The following is a 21523-nucleotide window of genomic DNA, read 5'->3' as shown; positions in this document are numbered from 1 at the left end:
TCACTCCTAACAACCCAAGGCCTGAGATTGAGTGAATATTTGTTTGTTTGTTTATTCATCTGGATGGTTGGGTGGTTGGGTGGTTGGGTGGAGAAAAAAGAGCAAGACTAAGCTCCCAGCCCTGGGGCATCAGTGACAGAGCATTCCTGTGGGGCCCTCCTCCAAGCATTCACCCCTCAAGAGAGATGACATTGAGATGTAGAAAGAACTGTGGGTCAAAGTCAGGATACCAGGGATCAAGTCCTGCTTCTACTTTAGTGTTTGACTTGGACAAAATGTTCACGCACACCAGATCTCACAGGTAACCTATTATTCCTTCATTTTTCTGATAATGCTGGAAGGTCTTTGTGTGCTGTGACAAGGCCCTTAGACTTTATTGGAAGATGCAGGGAAGACATTTCGGGGCAGGAAGAGGAGAGTGAGCTGGTCCTTACAGGAAGCAGTGACTTTGAGAAGAGAGGAAGGCCAGGCAAAGAAGCCACAGTGAGGATAGAATCCGTAACCACAGCTTTGCATCTGAGAGTTAAAGACCATTTAATTCTAAGCATGGGGGATTTAAAAAAACAAAAACAAAACAAAACAAAACAAAAGGATAATAAGCCTACACTGGACAGTAGGTCTTTAAATTACCCAACATTTTCAATTGCCAACTCCAGTTTCCTATCTATTAGAGTGGTTCATTTCACATTTAGTCCACGTTGAGCTGAGTAATGTGCTCAGCAATCGTTTTGACTTCATTTTTTAAAAATTTGCTGTAAACATCCTCCTTACGTATATAGTCATTTACACATACAGACTTTACTGAACTACAGTTTTAACAAATACCGAATTTTATGTGTGCTTATTATATACAAACACCGTTCTAAGCACTCCACATATATTACCTTCTTTAATCCTCACAAAAATGCTATTTTTCAAATAGGAAACTGAGGTACAGAGAGGTTAAGGAACTTGCCCAAACTCCCACAGCCAGTGAGAGATGTGGCTGGTACTGAACCAGATAGTCTGATTCCTTTCACGCTCTTGTTAGTAGCACGTAGAGCAAGATTTGTTTTACCACAAACCAGATAGCAATGTGCTACTATTTCCAACTTTTTAATTGTTTAATTCACTGTCTCAAAGTAAATGTTTGAGTCTCCGGTATGATTCATTTGAGTGCTGTTTTTCGTTTGCCTTTTCAGCATATGCTTTCCAAAGTGGGAATGTGGGATTTTGACATTTTCTTATTTGATCGCTTGACAAATGGTAAGTCACCCAAAAGAATCTTATTTCCAAACACTGTTAGTCTTTTTCCCTTCTTTTTCGACTTTCCTAAGTCTATAGCCACTCAAGAAGGGCCAGGGCAGGGGAAAATTAATTCAGATGAAAAGTAAGGACTGAATTTGGCCTTAGAATCTTAAGACCGTTTTCCTTCTGGCCTTGATGATCCCAAAGGAATTTGGAAACCACAGATTAGATTCTTTCCTGGCAGAATACTTTGGCCACATCCAAATGGAGGAGGTTCATTGTTAGTCAGTGAAAACTAGAAACACTAAAGCTCGTCTGATCAGTCCTGAGCCCTATAGGGCAGGTGTCTTTACATTTTCACTGAGTGAGCTGAGGCTGGTCCAGTGCAGGTCTTGTTCAGATATGCTCGGCATCACTGGAGGAAAACATTGGCTGATGATGGGGTGTAAAACGTTAGGCTGCAGCTGAAGGGGAAAGTAGACATGCCCACTGGCTTCACTTTTAAAATCTTGGTGCCTATAAAGACTTTCCTAAAGAAAATAATAAAATTTGGTTATATATTCGTCTGCCCATTAAACAAATGCCAATAGGCTTAGGGAGCCAATGAAAGACATCGTACCTAATGGTGACCTTCACATGTCCCACCGTATACCAGGCTTATACTTTAAGTCACTACGGATGGTTTTCTCACCATTCTGTTACTTGACAAATACCATACAGTTGAGATATACAGCCTAAGACCGTGAAGCTGACCGAGCTTTACACCGTGGAAAGCTAACTATACCATGTAGGGATGGAGCTCACAATCTTGTATTTCACTTTGCTCAAATCAACTGAGAAATGGGTACCAGTAGATGAAAGTAACTGTGAATAAAAGGATTTGCTCAAAAGAGAGTATAATCATGACTCTCATGGAAGATGAAATGAGCACATGTCAAAAATTTAACTCAATTAATTAGAGATCCGTTAAGATGCTACAACTAGTTCAAGGGAAAATTCAAAGAACAACACATATGTAAACAGTAAGAAATGCTTAAATGAATTTATTAATAGCTGTAAAGCTGGGAAGAGGAAGTCAACTGTATTTTCACCTGAGAGATTTTGTTTGCATGTTATGGACAAGAATCATTTGCAATGCTCTCAGTTATCTACAACTTTGAGAGTTGTAAAATAGCTCAAAGACAATGGAATCTGCAGAAATGCAGAATCAGGTGGCCCGGAAGAGTATGCTTAGGCAATACTTTGTTTTCCACTTAAGACATCCAGTCATCATCTTGGTCCATTTCAAAGTCTTTCATAAATTCTCTAATGCTTTTCAAATTCAAAATCATTACTCTTTAGTCAATAATATTTCCTAAATGCTTACTAGTCATTATTGCTTCGATTTTGCATCTCTGCTGGCTTAAGTTCTAAACTATCTCATGGTCACATCTCACCTTGGGTGATTTCTCTTAAGGAACGTGGTGACTTAGATGTCCCTGTAAACCTAAGAATCAGTTGGGAGCAACTTAAGGCACATTGTAAGTGACCACTAAACTGTGTCTTTAAAAACTACACACAAACACAAACACACACACACACGTGTGTGTGTTTGTGTGTGTCCCCACGATAAGCAGACTCTTAATGCTTTCATTGCCTTTGGTGTAGAGAAATGTCTGACCTAGTTTTTTTCACTTGTACAATATGAGAAAACCTAGGACCAAACCGTAGGAATAAGATCCTTCATACTTGGAAACATTCAGATTTAACAGGGAAAAGGAGACCTTTCATTACAGAAACTTTGGATCCTTTTGTCAATCTCGATATTTTAGTGGTGATAAAAATGAGTTAAAGCGGGGCGCCTGGGTGGCTCAGTCGGTTGGGCGACTGCCTTCGGCTCAGGTCATGATCCTGGAGTCCCGGGATTGAGTCCCGCGTTGGGCTCCCTGCTCGGCGGGGAGTCTGCTTCTCCCTCTGACCCTCCCCCCTCTCATGAGCTCTCTCTCTCTCAAATAAATAAATAAAATCTTTAAAAAAAAAAAAAAGACCTTTCCTGTCAGGGCACCTGGGTGGCTCAGTCGGTTGGGCGACTGCCTTCGGCTCCGGTCATGATCCTGGAGTCCCGGGATCGAGTCCCGCGTTGGGCTCCCTGCTCAGCGGGGAGTCTGCTTCTCCCTCTGACCCTCCTCCCTCTCATGCTCTCTCTATCTCATTCTCTCTCTCAAATAAATAAAATCTTTAAAAAAAAAAAGATGAGTTAAAGCAGGTGACTGTTTTCCTACAGGAAACAGCTTGGTAACACTGCTGTGCCACCTCTTCAACACCCATGGACTCATTCACCATTTCAAGTTAGACATGGTGACCTTGCACAGGTTTTTAGGTAAGTCTTCATTTCCATATTCTTACCTCCGTTCCCCTGAATAGTGACAGCCCATAATATTCTTTTTTTTTTTTTTTTTTTTCTTTCAGCCCATAATATTCTTTAACGTAAAGCGGCAAGAATGATAGCATGGAAGGTGAAGACCTCAAGTTAATCTGAAATTATCTCACCTTAATTTTTATATATGGTTCACCCATTTTAATCAGTAAAAAAAGATTATTTACTTGATTAGCTATGTTTACAATAGATCAAAACAATATAAAGAAAACCATCAAGAGCACGTAACTGTTACAGAAATTACTGATCTGCTTACATATCAGCAAAACCCCAGTAATGTATGTCTCAGATAATTCCGATCTGGACATGAGTTGTTAAAAATCTTCAATAGGCTTTTTTTTTTTTAATATAAGAAGAACTACCATTTACTTAGCGCCCACTATATGCAAGATGCTCTCAGTATGTTATTTCTAACCATTTCAACAACTCTGCAAGTTGGGTGTTGTCACCACCATTTGGCGCACAGTTAAGGAAAAGTAGAAAGAGGTTTCATAACTTGCTCAAGGTCAACAACTTGTAATTGGCAGAACCTCAGGCCAAGCCCAGGTCTGTCTGACTTGAAAGTCCGCCATGTTTCCACTCAACTCCACCCCGTCACTCTCTATCAAAACAGCCCCAGTTCTTACTGGACTTAATGCACACGCTTATTTATCTGCCAAATTATCCAGGACACATTTTTAATCACCATATAACTTCCTGCTGCCACGTAGCATGTTTCTGGCTTCTTTGATGTGTCCTATGGCTGTGCTTTGAATTTCAAAGCTGACTTGATGCCTTGATGCCTCCAGAGTAAAGTAACAGAGACATGATAGCAACAGAAGGAATGACAACCAGGCCTATACGGTGCTGACATATGCTGGGACTAAGGACTTGCATGTATTAACACATTTCATTCGTAGAACAGCCCTTTGAAATTGGAGCTATTGTTATTCCCATTTTATAGAGAAAAAAGACTGAGGAAACTTATGGTTAAGTAATTTTCCCAACACATATAATAAGGGAAAGAGCCAGAGTTTAAATATAATTGTTTTTAGAAACCCATAAAACAAATAATAATTGGCAAAAGAAATTTTTGAAACCAGCTACAACATGGCTCGGTTCCAGAAACACAAATAACTTCAGGCTAACTGAATGATTTCTTGAGCAGAGTAATGGCCGCAAATGGGCCAAATAATTTTTATTTGTCTAAAGAAAGAGAACACAGATCCTTTGGACATGTGTATGCCCGCAGAGTAATGTAAAGAACGAAAAGATTTGATGACAGAAATAACACCCGAATTCAGGGCTAGACTCGTAAAACGGACTGAGAAAGTACGGCCACACTTGCAAATCTGGACATTCTATACACACTGAATGTATTGCATCCTAAGCATCTTAAGCTAAAGCAGGCTAATGGCTTCTGTAATTAGCAAAACCAAATCACCCTGCTTATGTCTCTACTTGGTTCCAAGAGCACTCTGGTCCTTAAATGGGAAGGGCATGAGAGATGCTAACTTAATCTGAATGAGATAGAGATAAAACCAAGGAGTTTGCCATTGGATCAACACAGTACTTTGAACTTCTGCCTGAAGAAGCGTCAGATTTGCTTTGGTCAGTCTTTGCTATTCAAGTGCTAAACCAATCTTTGGATATCAGGGCTCTTTAAAAGGAAACCTCTGTAATGGAATATTATTCATAAATGGCAGCAAACTTAAATAATTAAACTATAGTGTGAAATAAAGTTGTCCTCTTCCTACATATTTATTTTTCCCATGAATGAAAGCCTTGATGAACGCCAGAAAGGAGTGATTTATGAAGGTGGTGAGGAATCCCAAGGGCCTCACAAATCCTTTTAGCCTTTCTCCCATCTGCCCTCCCCCTCCTCTTCACTAAAAACAGCCCAGTAGAACTGCCAAGCTTGCAAACCACGTTTATTTTTAAAGGATCCCCAGGCTGCACATTTTGGAGACACTGATATTTTTAAGCAAAAGGGATCCTCAATAGGTCTGAGCTTAGTCTGCCCTTCCTGTTTTGGTTTTAGCTGATGAGTTATCTGTTTGCCTCCTAGTCATGGTTCAAGAAGATTACCACAGCCAAAACCCATATCACAATGCTGTTCATGCAGCCGATGTCACCCAGGCCATGCACTGCTACCTGAAGGAGCCAAAGGTAAAGCAAGACCCGGCTGCCTCCTCAGCCCTCCGGAGGTGTCAAATAAACTGCCTGCTATGTCCCAAATCACCCAACATAGCAGAATAACTGTGTATGGGTCATTCACACTAGGAATATAAATTATTTCTATGAAAGTTCCGGGATCAGCTTTGTAAGTTATATAATACACATGAAAGAGGGTGTAAATTTCCTGAGGGCTTTTTTTCCCATAATTTCTGTACTTGTCAAGACTGCATTCGGACAAAAACAACCCTTTCTGTGACAATCTACATCTTAGATATATTCAAAAGCCTCAAGAAATTAATTGTTTTGCCTTGGACCTCTGCCACAAATGGTACCAGCAGTGAAATGCTCTGGAAAAAGTCTCTCGCCTCATGGGTTTTGATTGACAAGTAGAATCAAAACTCCTCAAGACGGAAGCTCCATTTCCTACTAAGCCAACAGGGCATCCTGATTCAGGCCCAAGAGAACTTGTCAACTCCAAAGATCCCAGAGCAAGTGTGTTCTGATGCAATAAAGCAATCCAGAACTAAAAACATAGCAATAATAATACGCACTACTTGAAATCTAAGCATTTCTTAACCATATATAACTGAATTGGCTTAACATACATGATGGATTTTCTTAAGGTTTTTCTAAAATGATATCCTCGTCCAAGTCTCTGTTTAGTTTGATCAGTTTTAATATCAGTCACTAAACACACAGGTGCCAGACAGGCATTATCAGGAGAAAACTGGGTAGATAGATGCCCAGCCTTGTACAATATCCCATTAAAGGTTGCGTTTTTTTAATCTGTAAGTTGTCTGAAAGTTCTAATATATCATACAGTAGTATATTTAAATTTAGTACTGGATTCCCATTCTCCTGCTTGTTTTCATAGCTACCAAAAAAAATGACAGATTCTTACACATTCCCCCACTATTTATTACACATTGAAGAAATATGCAAATTTTGTAATTCAGCCCACTCTTGATTCCGTATTCCCAGTGGCAATGATAGAGTGGATGATTGAAATACACAAATGATTTTTTTTTAAATGTGTCCATTACTTTGGCTTTAAAATTTTCCTTCATTCACTGCTTTCTCTCGCAGCAAGGCTGACTTCAGGCTCTGCCTTCTCCCTGCTCACCAGAGAGCAGTCTTGCCAATAGGCAGCACCACTCCCTGCACCAATAAAAAGAAACAAGAGTAGCAGTAGGAAGAGGAGGGTAGTTGGATGAATGATCCAGAACAATTTGACTTGCTTAATTACTTTCCACACTGTCCTTTATTCCCCCTGCAATTCTATGGGGCTATCACCTCACTGACCGCTGCCTCAAGAGGGTAAAGGTCAGGATGGAAAGCCTGAAAAATACTGTCATAATTCATACAGTTTGATTTAGCCAAAACAAGCACTAACCTATGTGGGTAAACACCAATCGATCTCCCAATGTGATTTTTTTAACAGCTCGCCAGCTTCCTCACGCCTCTGGACATCATGCTTGGCCTGCTGGCTGCAGCAGCACACGATGTTGACCATCCAGGAGTGAACCAGCCATTTTTGATCAAAACTAACCACCATCTCGCCAACCTATACCAGGTAAGGGGGCCCAGCGTTGAGTCACAGTTCAGCCAACAGTCTTCAGCCCAGTGTTGGAGCCTGCGTCTCACCTTTGGAGATAGCCTTCCTTCAGGGTCAGCCTCAATGACAACCACAGCCAAAGAGCATGGATTTGAAATAGGTCCAGGATATTCCCCAAGGAAGATTAAATTTGTTTACAAAGGTATCCAAGGAATTCCTTTCTATCCAAAGCAGATTTGAAATTGTGCAGAGTAAAACAGGATCTCTGAGCCTACCCTCTCAGGATCTGAGAATATCTGTCTCCCTGGACACCGTCTCATATATAATGGCCAGTTGAAGCCAGTCTTTGTAGGACTTCTATAAATGATAATTCCCAGGTGCAATCCTAATTCAAACTTAGGTTTCTAAGACTATTTCTGATCTTGACTGGCCTCCAGGTCAGAGGTATGTTATCAAAGATAATAGGCGTACTTTGTTGTTCTAAAATAGCTCAGCAGCATGAGTAGGTTGGCCTGGGGACCTTTTATCTCTGATGTTATTTAAGACAGTAAAACTTATATCATAGATGAATAACTCCCAGAATTTTCAGGGTGGTCCTTTGGAGACCTTTGGTTGTCATTCACAAAATCACTGCATACAAGGTAGTCATTGATCTCAATTCTAGTAGATCTTTGAGAAACACAATGCTAAAAAATTCTTGACAGATCTCCATAAAACACCTGCATTATACAAAATGTTACAGCTTGAGGATGCATTTATTTCCAATAAAGCACAATCGGCACATGAGAAAAAGCCTTTCTCCATCCAGTTGATTAGCTTTTAGCATAGGTAGGAACTGACATTCCAACATTTATGGATCCACCTGGTATGTATCCAGTGCTGGGCTCTCTTGAGCGGCCAGCCAGCACCCGGAGCCAGGACAGATGTGGCCACATTGAGGGGACAAGATGACAGAACTAAGAAAGCCTTTGATGATGAGCTACAAACTAAACAAAGAAAAATAAAAACTGAAGCTAAACTTTCTAAAAGCGTCTCAGAAGCTAAATTTATTGCTTGAGAAAAACATAGACGTGAATGACTGGACTGAAAGCCCCCAGATAGATTTTCTATTCCTGTCAATGCTGATTTTTTTCAAATGTCTTTTATTAGACAAAGGAAATCAATCAACAAAATAGGCTATTTGTTCCTTTCCCATATAAAGTAAATGCTTACATAATTCTAATTTCTTGTCATCAAATAAATCATGTCAATGAAGTTTAAGAGAGTGTCTGCGGCTACTGACCAATTGGTACATAAAATGAGGGTCATAATACTGCACTTTGACATGTAGTACATATAAAACATGTGATGGATTCACATCTAGACAGGAAGTTAAAAAGAAATATGCCAGATGTTAAAAACAAGAAAGTCGTTGTAGAATTTCATAAGAATTAAGTACTCATTGCTAATTAACAAAAATTGATTCTCAAAAAGACTAGTCCATCTTATTCAGATATTAAAACTGTTCTCAAAAAAATGGATTCCTTACTCAAATATTTGAAGTGCAGGTAATTTTTAATAGTTTTTATTTAATCTCTTTGTTAGAAATAAACATTTCAATATTGGGGTGCCTGGGTAGCTCAGTCACTTGAGCCTCTGACTCTTGGTTTCAGCTCAGGTCATAATCTCAGGGTCATGAGATTGAGCCCCTCATCAGGCTCTGTGCTCAGCATGAGTCTGCTTGAGATTCTTTCCCCCTCCTCTGATCCTTCCCCCCACTTATGCACGCTCACTATCTCTCTCTCTCTCTCTCTCTCTAAAATAAATAAATAAAATCTTTTTAAAAAATAAAAAATAAACATCCCAACACAACCAAATTCTGCAGCCTTTTCATTACAACATATAGTCTTGTATATTTTTAATCAGCAACTATTTATTGCATATATCATATGATATACTAAGATATACTAAGATCTAGGAATACAAAGATGAATAAAGTATAATCTCTGCCTTCAACATTTGTTCAAACTCAGATGCTCAAAATGTGCAAAATCTAGGAAGACTTAATCTCAGTTTGAAAAAGCTTTGGGGAGCTAGCTAAAGATATACATATAGCTATAATTTTTTTAAGTCTTTAAAGAGTAAGGACCTGTTCTGTTCTTTGTATTCAAAACTGTTACTATAATAAAATGAGTTATTATTTTTTCTAGCAGTGAATTTATCCATCTGAACTGTCTGGCTCAACCCTTGACAGGAAAGACAAGGATCCTTTTGATAATAACTAGAAAGAGTTGGGATATAGGACTTGAAAACGGCATGCAGAATAAATCTTCATCAGTCTCCTGCTCAACAGGTCTTAGGACCTCTTGGAAGCTAGGTAGAGACCCTTGACTTTAGGTTTTAGAAATAGTGTTTAAAAAAAAAAAAAAAGGAAAAGAAATAGTGTTGAAGGCAAACCGGGATCATACAGTATCATAAAGATATTTCTACTATCTTAGAGCTCACTAGGATAAAAGCTGAAATTTTTATCAGCCAAACTGGGACGTAACATATTAAAAGTAAAAATTGTTAAGAGGACCTGAAAATATTATGAGATTTCCGTTCTGTCCAAAAAATTTCTGTTGCCTTTTATATTTGGCTATATATACCATCATTTATTAACTATCAGAGGGAATTTCAAAATAATAAAGAAAATTCTATGTGAAATATAGTTCAACAAATTATATAACCTTATTCAATGTTTACCATGACTCAAAAACTGTGTTAAATGCTTTTGAGGCATTGTATGATTTACTCTGCACAATAGTCCAGTTAGGTGGGTACGATTATCATACCAACTTTCCAGAAAGAGGAAAATTGATACTTAGGAAAGACAGGGGTTTTTCCTGAAAATAAATAGCTAATTAATGGCAAAGCCGGAATAAGTGTTTTGTCTCCAAAGCAGGAGTGACTCAGCACTATACACACACCGCCTCTGAAATTCACATGGATCACCTACTCTCCAGTACCGGGCACTAGGAGCTCTCCACCAGGTTTCCTCCTGCAGGGAGGGAGACAAAGGGAATAGAGCCAAGGGGCTTCAAGCGGGAGGGACTCTGTGAAGTACTCTTCAGGGCATAGCTACAAAGTATAATGGAAAGACAGGAGCTGATGCTACAGATGTCCTGGGGGAGGGGGGAACCTCAGGGAGGAAGAACTGTAAACGGGCCTCGACGTGTAACGTTCAGAGTAGCAGAGCTGAGGGAGGGCACTGGAGGCAGCATGAGCTGGTGGACTTTTGGGATTAAAACCCCCAACTCCAGGATAACTGAAAACAGACTGTCTCTGTGGCCATTAGCTGAGCATAGGAACAGCCCCTGCTTTCAGATCAGTGTCTTAGGCATATTTTCATTAAGTGTATATTCTCTCTTTTGTAGAAGCTTCTTCTGTAGATTAGCTATACAGAACATGACCTGGGTCAGAAAATCTCTGCTCTGCACCAAGCTGTAGATGAGGAACTGACATAACTTCAGGTTTTCAATTTCAAGGAAAAAAGATGATGTTACCTAATATATAAACTGAGCCAGACCATTAACAACACATGATATTTAAAATCTTTGCCAATGTAGACTTTCAGCCTACCAAGAACCTATTGGTTGAGACATGAATGAACTTTCAGGAAACTGTGTGCCGATTTTCAGAGGATAGACCTATGCGCTTCTTTCTAGGGTAAGGATATATTATTAATATACACTCATATTTTAAAACAAGTTATAGATTCTGAAAATATTAGGAACCATGGCAATGGTTAAAAATATATGTATATACACTACGTATATATATTACACAATATATTGTGATTATATATATACACACACCAAAAAAAATTATACACACCCACGCACACACATTTGGTTAATGAGAATCCAGTAGAGAAGATGTGCCAGGAATTATGTGGGCTGAGAACACCCTGTGCGTGACTTTCTACAATCTAGCTTTTCTATAAATGAGATAAAATGGAAGAGAGCTTCCTCTCCCTCCTTTTGTTGGCTGTGCTATTTTGGGCTCCAATAAATAAGAAGATCACTGCATAACACCCAGCCTGTGCTTCTGCCCTGAGATAAAGAGCCAGGGCAGCTGGAGTGAGGGCCAGGTTAGAGGGCTCCCTCCCATTGTCGGCTGTCTGGACCAGACTCACTAGCTGAACTGCCAACCCAAGGTCAAAATGAAGGTGATAAAAGCACTTCCACCTGGCACCTCTTTCAGCAGAGTGGAGGCCATCCAGATGTCCCTGGTGGACTGAGAGAGAAAGGAACATGCGAGACATCGAACCGAGCACTTACCTTCTGTCCCTCCGCCCTGCAACCCCTCACCCCTGCGCTCAGCACTTGAGCAAAGTAAGCATTAAGTCAGATAGGATATTGGTTATTACAATAAGGACTATTGCAAAAAGAATCACTTTCAGCTCCATTTCAAATTTAATTCCTTTTGATTGGGTCTAACTACATCTTAGCTAGTGACAGAGCAACCTAATGAATAAAATAATTAATCATTGTTCCTTACCGTGTAATATGTTTCATAATACTAAATTCTGTACTGTCTTACAGAAGTTTATAATCATTTTTCTTAGTCACTTATCACAAGCACTTAAAACAGATCAGCATTTTTTTTTAAGATTTTATTTATTTATTTGAGAGAGAGAGAAAGAGAGGGCACGAGCAGGGTGAGGGGCAGAGGGAGAAGCAGACTCCCTTCTGAGCAGGGATCCCGATGCGGGGCTCGATCCCAGAACCCTGGGACTATGACCTGAGCCAAAGGCAGACGCTTAACCGACTGAGCCACCCAGGCACCCCAGGTCAGCATTTTTAACCACTTTTTGCTCTTACTGACTCTGAGCCATAAATAGGAAGTTGACAGAGCCAGGAGAAATATTCCTGCCACATGGTCCTATGACCCCTACTCGGACAAGCAACGGCAAAGATGATACATAACCTCACAATTTCTGCAGTATCAATGGTGTTTTGGGGCCAGTCATGTGAAAATTGCAGGAAGGAGGCTCAAATTGGATTTTCTGTTTCATAAAGTTTCTGCTGTTCACTGTGAGGTAGCTGGCGTGTGGCCTGTCCGGGGCCCTCATCTGAACATGGGCCTGCCCCACAGACAGCAATTGGTATCCACGTTCCTTGGTCTCAGAGCACTGTTTTGGGCGGATGCAGATGGAACAAGAGAAAGGTGTCTTCCAACAGGCAGGAAACGTGGCAGGCGCTACAGCTTCACCAAGAGCCAAGGTCTGGTTTCGGGCTCAAGGAGCTTCTGTCCCTCTGAGCCCTCCTGGGCTGGGGGCTTGCAGCGTTACGGACGGGGCCACATGGCTTGTCAGGCAACTCCATGGTCTCCTCGAGTCTTGTTTCCCTGTTTCATGAGCAAGTGAAAATGAAAACACACACTCCGTTCCTATTGTTTTTCTTCCTGTAACCTCTGTTTTAGAAGGTGTCACTAACTCTGATTCCTATGGTATACCAGACTCAGTTTATCAACATATTTTAATCAAAGAAAGTATCTGGTAAATAGGGGGGAAGCAGCTGAGCGCTGCCTTGCATGAGAGCAGATCTGCTCTGCCAGATTCTTTGACAAATAGACTCTTGTTTTAATTTGAAAACCTGTGTTGGTGGTTTATTAAATGCCCGGTGCGATGTTAGTCGGTAACAGAGGGATTGTTTTGTTCTTAGAGTGGATAATACTTGATAATTCAGCACAAAGGGAAACATAGGTTTTGCCATAGGAGTTTTAAGAGTTTTATTTTTTTCCAAATTAAAACTCTAATAAGTTATGTTGCCACAAAGGTGGATATGTACTCTTTCAACTTTAGGATAAAGATTATCTTTAAAACTACAAGTATAAAGAATTTGGGACATGAGAACAAGTGTCACTGGGATAATGCAAAACTGCTGAGCTGATGTTTCTTCGAGGTAGACAGATGTGGTACCTAATGTGGGACTCCAAACAGGGCGGGGATTTCAACGGATATTAGGTGGTATCATTTCATCCTATGCTCGGATCTTCCCCAGCATTTAGGATGATTTTCTTCTTTCTTCAGTCTAGCGCTTTCTGCTATTGGTCTTTGAACCACTGTGAAAGCCAGAGGACTCTGTAAGAGCAGAGCCAACCCCTGTGAGTGAGGACACAGATAACTCTGGCCACTGCCTATGAAGCACCAAGATGTCCCCGCCAGCTCACGGCAGCCTCCCCCCTTAATGCACGGCACCTACATCATCCTCTTGTCTACACACAGCCTCGCCCAGCTCCAACCCTCCCTCTGCTGTGCAGCCAGGATGAGTTTCCTGAAATTCAAATCTGACCCCATGGGTGACGGCTTAAAACCCCCTTATCCTCAGGATCGAGTCCAAATGTCTTCACACAATTTACAGACTCTGTTATGATCTGGCCCCACTACCCTTCCAGCTTCACTTCCTGCTATTACTCAACTAGGCCTCTGTGCATCCTCCAGCCTGAACTACTTTTAGATTCCCAAACCTGTCACTCATTCTCTTATTCATTCAACAAATATTCATGGAGAGCTTAATACATCCCAGGTACTGGGAATATGGAAGATGATCAAAACAGATCATAATCCCTGCTATCCCTCCTCTCTACTGACTGTACTTCCTGATTCCTCTCTAACTCACTCATCCTTTGAGCTCAATTTGGACATATCTTTTTCCTGAAAACCTTCTTTTTCTTTAAAAGCCCGTTTTCCCTCCTCCTCCTGTAAGATTTCCCAGCCCTTCATTACTTACCCTATCCCAGTGTTCATGTCTCTAAATTCCCATTGGCTGGTTGGCTGTCCACACCCCTGCCCCACATGGTCTGCAAGCTTCTGGGTACCTACCTCCTTCACTGCTGTGAAGTGCTGGTGTTCAGTGGATATTGGTTGGGTGGTAGGAGCTTTGCTGGAGGAGTAAGGAGAAGGATGGATGGATGGATGGATGGATGGATGGATGGATGGATGGATGGGTGTACAGAATGGATGCATGCAGCAGGAAAGACAGAATCTGAGTAATACTGAGAGATCAGGAATATTGGCAACAGCGAAGATGCACAGAGACCCTGAGTGGAAATCTGCCAAGCAGAAGCAGCAGCACTCAGACCAGGGAGACCACCAAATCAGCACGCACACCCACTGTCCACTTCCTGTTGGTTATTAAATTCTTACTACATGAAGAATGAAAAGCATTGATTGAAAATTTTCTTTATAATCATCTTCTTTGTTTATCTTGGAATTGACAAATGCTATCTGATACATGTTATTTCTGGAGTCCTTTACTTGATCCTGGCTATCTGCAGATGAGTAGTGGGAAAGAGCTCATCGCTGTAATAATTTAAAAAAATCTCTTTAGTTTCCGCCTAAATCTAAGGATTTCCCAGAAGAAGACCCCAAGTCTGGCTTCTTTCAGGTATTGGCCCCAAAAAATTAACAGAACTCTTTTGTTTTTACAGCTTTTTTAAACTTTTGCAGCTACTGAACTTTTAGGTTTCGGAAGTTAATTAGTCAGTATCCATTCAACAAATACTGAGTTGTTCAAGTGGCACTGTGCCACATACTGGGACACAAAGATAAGTAAGATCTGCTCCCCGCTCTCAGTGGTGATCACGTATGGCAGCAGTTTTCAGACCAGGCCCGTCGGCCCGGGGGGATACAGGAAGATTTTCCACGGGCTACACGGGCATGAATAGTGCTAACAGAATCCATTTTAAGGCCCTTAAACTGACCTGCCTGGAATGTACTTGCAAGGCAGTCAAGCCAGCTCTCACTTTGCAAAAGAAGAACATATCTCTTACCCATTCTGCAGATTGCATAGTGCCCCCCACACCGATATTGCACGTTGTCCCAACAAAGGAGCAACTAAAAATATTAAAGTTTCCTATAATTAAAAATTATAACTCTCCCAGCCATCGCATAAATAGATGTATTGCCAGAAAATTTGTATTCTTATGCACAAGTTTTTTTTCCAAATTGGCCATAACATGGATTTTGATCAGTTATTACTAATAACAATTGCATTGCAAACTCAGGCTGGAAAATATTCACTACTTACTTAGAACCGGACGTTAGAAATATTTGTTAAATTAAAATTTCAAGTTGTGTACTTATTTTTGTTGCACAGAAATCTAATAGGGTGACATTTTAAAAATTTCACACCTAAAAATATATTACATTAAAATAAAATTCTATGGGGAAATAGTATGGGAATATAAGTTCTAGAAGGAAAAGAATCAATTTAAAATTCTAACTCAAAGAATAAATTACTCATGTGTTTTTTTCAACAGGTGATAAATGGGCATCAAATGCCATTGGTGTTTAGATTCCCTTAGATACATTTACTATAAAAAGAGTGATGTAATGATTTTGTATTTACCAATAGTCACGAATATGCAGGGCATTACATCTTGTGCTACCACTGAAATTTGTGATTTTAGATATCAATTTTTAAAACTATATGAAGAGCATGGTTTCTCAACGTTATTTTCAAGAGTAAATGAACAAAAACCTGTGAAGATCACTGATACCTGGGAGTCAGGGAACAAAGTTGTTACAAACTGTCTCAGACACCAGGACAGAAGCCTGGGTTTGGGGTGGAAGAGGGAGCTGTCAGTTCTGTTTAAGAGAGCTAGGAATGTCTTTCCCAGCAGATCATAACGGCTTATCTCAGAAGTAAGAAGTGTGCATGTGTGTGGGTGTGCGTGTAGATGGGTGGGCATGTATGTGGGCGGGTGGGTGTGTGTACATGCCCACGCACACACACATGTATTTCTGACTTTACTGAGGTGATTTCTCCTCACTGTTTTGGAGTTATAAATTTCTTTACTATCACGCTAATGCAAAAACCAAGCATGATTACAGATCAGAACATTGAAAAGGCCTTTCATTAACTCTTCCAGGGTGATATGGAAGACAATAAACTAACTTAAATTACTTGGTGTTATTAGTGACTTAACGAAGGACAGAAGTTTATCTCTATCCTCCATCAAAGAAGTCTAGAGGTTGGTAGTTCAGAGCAGGCACAGTGGCTTCACAAAATTAAGGATGAGGGGACCAAGGATCCTTTTAGTTCTACAAGCTACCATCATTAGGGTGTGACACTTGTCCTCATTGCCCAAGATAGCTGCTGGAGCTCTAGCTATTCCTTCTGCATTCCAGACAGTGAGAAGGAAGAATGGGAAAAACAAAAGAGGCCTCTGTCAGAGAAGTCAGTTCCCATTAAACAGGCTTCCCAGAAATCCCACACAACATTTCTGCTTACATTTAATGAGTCATAATTAGCCAACTGATCCCACCTAGTTATAAAGAAGGCTGGAAAATGTTCTCTTTGAACCAGCCATGAGACCTTCTAAAAACTGAGGCTCTGTGAATAAGGAGAAAAGGAAATAGATTGAGGGGATGAACGCCCAGGAGTCTCTCTGCTACACCCGATGCTTAATTTTAAAGCAGAAACCATCAGAGTGATTAATCAGCATGGTCTTTCCCTTTATGTGACCTTCTCTCTCCAGTCTGTGAATTACTACAACATCCATGCAACTATTTTATTTTCCTTTTGTTGTTGTTAATACTGCTTTGGCTGTTTGATATCTCCACTATGATGTCCATGTGTCCAACAGACATCTAGAACTCAACATGTCCAACACTGAGGTCCTGTAAATCCACTCCACCTGCAACCTGCCCATCACAGGTGATGGGCATGCCATCCTTCCAGCTGCTCAGGCCAGAAACATTGCAGTCATCCTTACAGATCCAGATTAACCCCTCTCACCCCTTCCACCTCGTTCCCCAAGCTTCCATCATCTCTTGCCTGGATGACTGCTTTTACCCCCAAATAGCTTCCTACGCCTGCTTCTACACTTATTCCCACCAAAGTCCACTTTCAACACAGCAGCCTCAGTGATCTTATCAAAATCTTTTATCATTTCCTTCCTCCCAAACGCCTGCAGTGGCTCCTTACTTCTCTCAGAGTAAAATCAAAACCTTTATAATAGCCAGAACGCCATACATGATCTGGATTCTCACTGTCTGTCTAACTTCTTATCCTAACACTTGCCCTCCCACACTCCCTCCTACCTTCAAGCCTTGGTTCAAATTTTACCTCTTACCCAACTACCTTAGCAGCCCCACTTCCGAAGGCTCTCACATTCCCACTATTCTGCTCTATTTTTCTTCTTTCCATGCATTTACTATCTTTTGAGATGAATGCAATTTTTTTCAGAATTAAAGTATTTATTATGTTTATTGTTTATTATCTGTCTCTCCTCATTCCTGCCCCCACCAGTTCCCTGTCTTGTTTGTTGATGTAATCAGTGCCTAGAACAGAGTAAGTGTTCGATATATTTGTTGAATGAATAAAATAATATGTTCAGCAACTTATTTTGCAAATTAAGAGAAAGTACGTTCTCTGTGCAAGGCTTAGAGTGGAGTGGATGAAAAAAGAACAAGACAGGTTTTCTACTCACAGGTAGCCTATAATCTGGTAAGTGCATGAATAACTCTCACCTACATCAATGGCACGGAGTCCTCCGGGACTCAGGACCTAAGTAATGCCAAAAGGAAGAGCTACAGCAAGAGCTACAGCTCAGCAAACCAAGTTTGCCTCTGACTGAAATGATTCCAAATGGCTTTGTGGATGGAGTATTTGAAGTGGACTTTGAAAGACAGGTGATAGTTTGATAAGTAAACACAGAGAAAGAGGTGTTTGAGGATTATAAACCACCTTGGAAGACATGAAACTAACAAAAGAACACTGAAAGGACAGTCATATATTAATAATTTAATAATTATGTCAACAATATGTTACCATCTTACTAAAGTGGCATCATTTATTTGGACTATAAGAGCTTTATAGGCAAGGAGAGATAATGATATTCATTTGTCTCAAACGTGTAGGAATAGGATGGCAGTTGAGATAATTTTCTGAGAGCATTGAAAACTGAGCTAAGTGGGCGCCTGGGTGGCTCAGTTGGTTAAGCGACTGCCTTCGGCTCAGGTCATGATCCTGGAGTCTCGGGATCGAGTCCCGCATCGGGCTCCCTGCTCGGCAGGGAGTCTGCTTCTCCCTCTGACCCTCCCCCCTCTCATGCTCTCTATCTCATTCTCTCTCTCAAATAAATAAATAAAATCTTTAAAAAAAAAAGAAAACTGAGCTAAGTAGTTAGGCTTCATTTATCTGATAAAGAATCATATAGGGTTTGGAGCGTGGGAGAAAGCAGATGGCATAATCATACTGAAGTTCGGTGAACTCACTTAGGTGAACTCCTTGAATTGAGGGCAGCAATTTTGTCTTATTAATCTTTCCATTCCTAGTACCCACCATAGCACCTGGCATATTAGTAGGTGCTCAAAAAATATTAGTTTATATTTCAACCAATGATTAAGGAGATGATTAAAAACAAACTGTCAAGTGAACAAGTCACATTCTGGCCACTGTAGGGAGGATGGATTACAGGAGGTTAGAATTAAGAAGGATACTAAAGCATGGAAATAGGGTCACTTGAATGAAGGCAAGAGATGGCATAAGCATCGCCATGTTGGAAGAACCAACAGGTCTAATCAGATATGCGGGCTAAAAGCCGATGAGATTAGTTCTTCCCCAACACAACCTAAATCTACTCAACTCCTAACATTCCAACTACAAGATTTTTTGCAGTGAAATCAAATTTGAAGGTAAATGCAAAGATTCCAATGTGGGGTTAGAAACTAACATCTCATTTAAACAATTAACCATAGACTTTTAAAATAGGTAATTTCTGGAAAATTAAGCATAACTGCAGGCATTCATCGGTTTATAAAGGTCAGGCTTCTGAATGCTTGGATGTGGCCACACAGAGGAAATTCTTGGGAGGCAGCAAGGGGTGTGTGCAAAGCTTCGGCCTTGAGAACTGGCAGGCCTGGGTTTAAGGCCGTCCTCAACCACTCACTCACTGTGCAGCCCTGCAGAGAGACCTGAACTTTTAGTATCTGTGACTTAATGATAAAAATAGTAGAGAGTTATGTGAAGATTGAATGAGATCATATAGATGCCTGGCACAGAGTAGGTGCTTCACAAATATTCATCCCCCCGGTTTTCTTTTCTTGTTCTCTGGAATCCATGGAGCGACCCCTCCTTCCAACACAGTTCTGGCCAAAACATGCTTTTATTTATAATGACTCCTCCACGAAAATTTGTGTTTGTAATCATGTATTCTATTGTCTTTTATTCTGTGCCAGGGTCCAGGCTCGCTCAGTTTCCTTCCACTTTCCCAGAGCTCAACTCCAAATATGGTTTCACCAGCAAATTTCCCAAGTATCCTTTTATCCTGTCTTCAGGAAGATTATTAATGAAGATGTAAAATCAGGCTGGCATGAGTAACAATGCTTAAGGCAATCCTCCAGACACTTTTGTTCCACTCAACAGGGATATGGTGTCATTTATCATTAGGTCTTGTTACAGTTTTCTGACCCCTTGAAAAATTTGCTCGTGTCCACACCCACAGGAATTAGTCTTGCAAGTGAACGCTCAGGAGGAACTGAATTAAATGTCACAGCACCACAGAACATCCGTCACATCACACTAACCTATCACTCTCTGCTCTTACAAATTTTGCAATCAAAACACATTAGTCTGGCATGTTATTTCTAATAAACATTCTCTTTTGTTGTGTGTGGCTCATGCCCAAAAGGAGATAATAGACCAATTGATAAAAGTCACCAAATCTCATCACTGGTTCAAACACGGTCAAGTGGCAAATAAAGAGTAATAATTCCTTGGCAAGGAGAGAAAGGAAGGGCAGCAGAGCGGCCTATACAAGATGCTGCCTCATGAAACTCACTCTACAAAGTCCAAAGGGAAATCATTGTCTGGTTTGAGAACCAAGGACAGTTAAGGTTTTCTTGAACTTGCTTTTTCCTAATGGACCCTAGACTGTATCACTCACGGGGCTTCTCTTTTTCCATTTGCTGAAAAAGTTGAGCATTGCATGGGTGGCTCAGTTACAGCGGGGCATGGGGGGCACAATGATGGGATAGCTCCCAATCTCTCTCCTGGCTCCATTTAGTCTCCATATTATTTTCCTTGCTTCTTCCTTCTCAATTTATGTTCGAACTGTGGAAAAATGAATATGATATAAAGTTCACCATATCAACCATTTTTAAATATACAATTCAATGGTATTAAGCACATCACCACCATCCATCTCTAGAACTCTTTTCATCTTGCAAAACTGAAACTCTGTACTCATTACATAATAACTCCCTATTCCCCCAGCCCCTGGCAACCACTCTTCTTTCTGTCTCTATGAATTTGACTACTCTGGGTACCTCCTATACACAGAGTCATACGATACCTTATCATTTTTAACAAGTGCTATCTTCCTGAATTTTATGTAAGTTTATAACCGCATTTGAAACAAAATGGAGAATGAATAAATGAAAAAAAGCAAAAATATTTCCTGGGGACCAGAGGGATTCAATCCTATATGCATCAGGTCAGTGGCAAGGTCATAATGCTTGCTGATTCGCATGAAACACAATGGATTGTAAGAACTAGTCGTTATTTAAACAGTTAGCTAATGTGTACACAAGCAGCCTATTTAAGATAACAATAAGGTCAAAGGAGAGATGAAACATAGTAGAGGTTCCCACGAGGGAAGAAATATCAAGATCATTGAACAAGGAAGCAACTGTGGATTGAAACTCATCCCTAAAAGGCTAGATACCAATACACTGATCACGAAGGTTATTGATAAAGCCGCTTCCATAGCAGTGATTCTCAAGCTCTAGTTAACATGAAAATTACTCACCACAAACCTACCAAATCAAGACTGTATTGACTGGGACTCAGGAATCTGAACATGTCACCAGCTGCAGGGCTGGTTCAGACACAGAAGGTTCTTGTCGGCGTGGAGAAACAATGGTCAGTGCAGTGGATCGGAGGTTGTGAGGCCCGCCTCTGACCAGTTGAGTAGTATAATCTTGGATTATGTTATGCACATAGACACATGGTATCCATTACTGCCTATTTTTACCTGCTTCACTTGTTCTCTTCTACATTGAGTGCTGCCTGACTTAGCTACGAAAAATGGAGGCAGGGGCAAGAGAGAATGACCCACCGGGGGAGGGTCAGCAAGGGCCAGCCCAGCCACTACCCCGACACTATCCCACCATCATTATAAGCCTGTGGTTGTTT

General features: G+C 40.6%; 1 protein-coding gene across 1 annotated transcript in view; it reads left to right on the top strand.

The window, feature by feature from the left end:
* PDE7B (phosphodiesterase 7B) overlaps nucleotides 1–21523 on the top strand; it is a 208643-nt gene that overhangs the window by 173369 nt on the left and 13751 nt on the right. The window contains exons 4-7 of the mRNA XM_021693378.1: nucleotides 1182–1245; nucleotides 3491–3586; nucleotides 5691–5791; nucleotides 7242–7373. Coding sequence (XP_021549053.1) covers nucleotides 1182–1245; nucleotides 3491–3586; nucleotides 5691–5791; nucleotides 7242–7373 — 393 coding nt within the window. The remainder of the gene's footprint in view (nucleotides 1–1181; nucleotides 1246–3490; nucleotides 3587–5690; nucleotides 5792–7241; nucleotides 7374–21523) is intronic.

The sequence above is a fragment of the Neomonachus schauinslandi genome, chromosome 8 (assembly GCF_002201575.2).
Source record: "Neomonachus schauinslandi chromosome 8, ASM220157v2, whole genome shotgun sequence".
In the NCBI taxonomy this organism is placed as follows: Eukaryota; Metazoa; Chordata; class Mammalia; order Carnivora; family Phocidae; genus Neomonachus; species Neomonachus schauinslandi.
This window is presented reverse-complemented; position numbering and strand designations above follow the sequence as displayed.